The 1,569-nt window shown below is 52.3% G+C and overlaps 1 protein-coding gene across 1 annotated transcript in view; it reads left to right on the top strand.

The window, feature by feature from the left end:
* Positions 1–482: 482 nt before the first annotated feature.
* LOC107833565 (1-phosphatidylinositol phosphodiesterase-like) overlaps positions 483–1,569 on the top strand; it is a 7,584-nt gene continuing 6,497 nt past the window's right edge. The window contains exon 1 of the mRNA XM_016663205.1: positions 483–1,461. Coding sequence (XP_016518691.1) covers positions 638–1,461 — 824 coding nt within the window. The 5' untranslated portion in view covers positions 483–637. The remainder of the gene's footprint in view (positions 1,462–1,569) is intronic.

The following is a 1,569-nucleotide window of genomic DNA, read 5'->3' as shown; positions in this document are numbered from 1 at the left end:
GTATTTTGCATGTTTTATGTCTAAATTATGTGAATTTATTGCCAGATCATTTTTCCATTATGGAAGATCACATAGTAGCATTTATACCCAAGTTGAAAAATTAACCACCAGTCTAGGTGATCGGCAGAGATCGGCCTCATGGGTGATCGGTATTGGAATCGGCAGCAGAAAACCTGATCGCCGCATCTCAGGTCATATGTTCAGTTTGAGTGTAGGATTTTATATCTTTGCACTCAAAATATTTCAAATATTCTCTGTTCTCCTTTAGATCGCATGCATTACAAGTTTTGAGAGCAATGAGTTGAAATCCTGTTTTTAAATAGAAAACTTAAGCTCTTGACTTGTGGCAGTAAAATTCTCTGTCAAGAATTAACATTTTCAATTTGAGAGCAGGATTTAATATATTTGCTCTCTTTCAAATATTCTCTGTTCTCAGTTTTTGCATTCAGTTTGAGTCCATGGATTGCAAGTTTTCAGAGATGAAATCCTGCTCTCCCATGGAAAATGTAAGCTCTTGACTTGTGGCAGTAACCATCTTCCGACCGTTCCCTCCTCCAGATTGCCCTCCTGTGTTTGCACAGGGGTCGGTTTCAACGACAAGTCGGAGCTGGACTCTGGTCTCCTCAACAGGAAGTGGATGGCGTCCATCCCTGATGCGACTCTGGTCTCCGCCATCGCGGTTCCTGGAACCCATGAGAGCCTGACGCTGAGCGGAGGGCCGCTCGCTGTGACTCAGGTATGGACTCTGGAAAAGCAGCTGAACGTCGGGATCCGCTATCTGGACATCCACGCTGGGATCTGGTTTCCCACCAACAAGGAGGTCGGCATCCGAGACGCCAACTGGCACTTTTCCCAGGGCGTCACCTTTACCGCGGTGGTAAAGAAGGTTCTGGCGTTCCTGGACGAGAACGGGGGCGAGGCGGTGCTGATGAAGGTGACGCTACACGGCCTATACCAAGACCAAGCGGCGGGGATGGTGGAGCAGCAGCTGCAGAGGTTTGAGGGCAGAATCTGGAGGAAGGTCTCGGTACCAGAACTGGGCCAGGTCCGAGGGAAGATCGTCTTTCTGCAGAACAGGAAATTCCCCTTGGGAACGGAGAACCACCGTTCCTACCTCTTTGAGTCCAACCAGCTGAAAGACGTAGAGAAGAAACTCAGACACATCCGGTGGCATCTCTGCGGCCATTACATCCTGCTGACCCAAAACGCCGCCGCCGCGCTGCACAGGCCCAAGGCGCTGGCCCGCTACGTCAACCGCCAGCTCAGCGACCTGGTCCGCCGCCGCAGGGGCGCCGCCGGCGCCGGCTGCCTGGGCGTCATCAGCATGGACTTCCCCAGCGCCGAGCTGATCCGCAACATCATCCAGCTGGGAACCTGCAGCTGCGGGCCGACCGCGGGCCGGCCGGAGGGTCCCGAGGGACCGGGACCAGAAGAACCAAGAGAACCAGAAGAACCAACAGAGCCTGGAGAACCAGAACCAGGAGAACCAACAGAACCTGGAGAACCAACAGAACCAGGAGAACCAACAGAACCAGGAGAACCAGAACCAACAGAACCAACAGAACCAGG

This window comes from Poecilia formosa, unplaced genomic scaffold, assembly GCF_000485575.1.
Source record: "Poecilia formosa unplaced genomic scaffold, Poecilia_formosa-5.1.2 Scaffold408, whole genome shotgun sequence".
Taxonomy (NCBI): Eukaryota; Metazoa; Chordata; class Actinopteri; order Cyprinodontiformes; family Poeciliidae; genus Poecilia; species Poecilia formosa.
The sequence above is the reverse complement of the archived record's forward strand: the minus strand, read 5'-3'. Positions and strand labels throughout refer to the sequence as shown.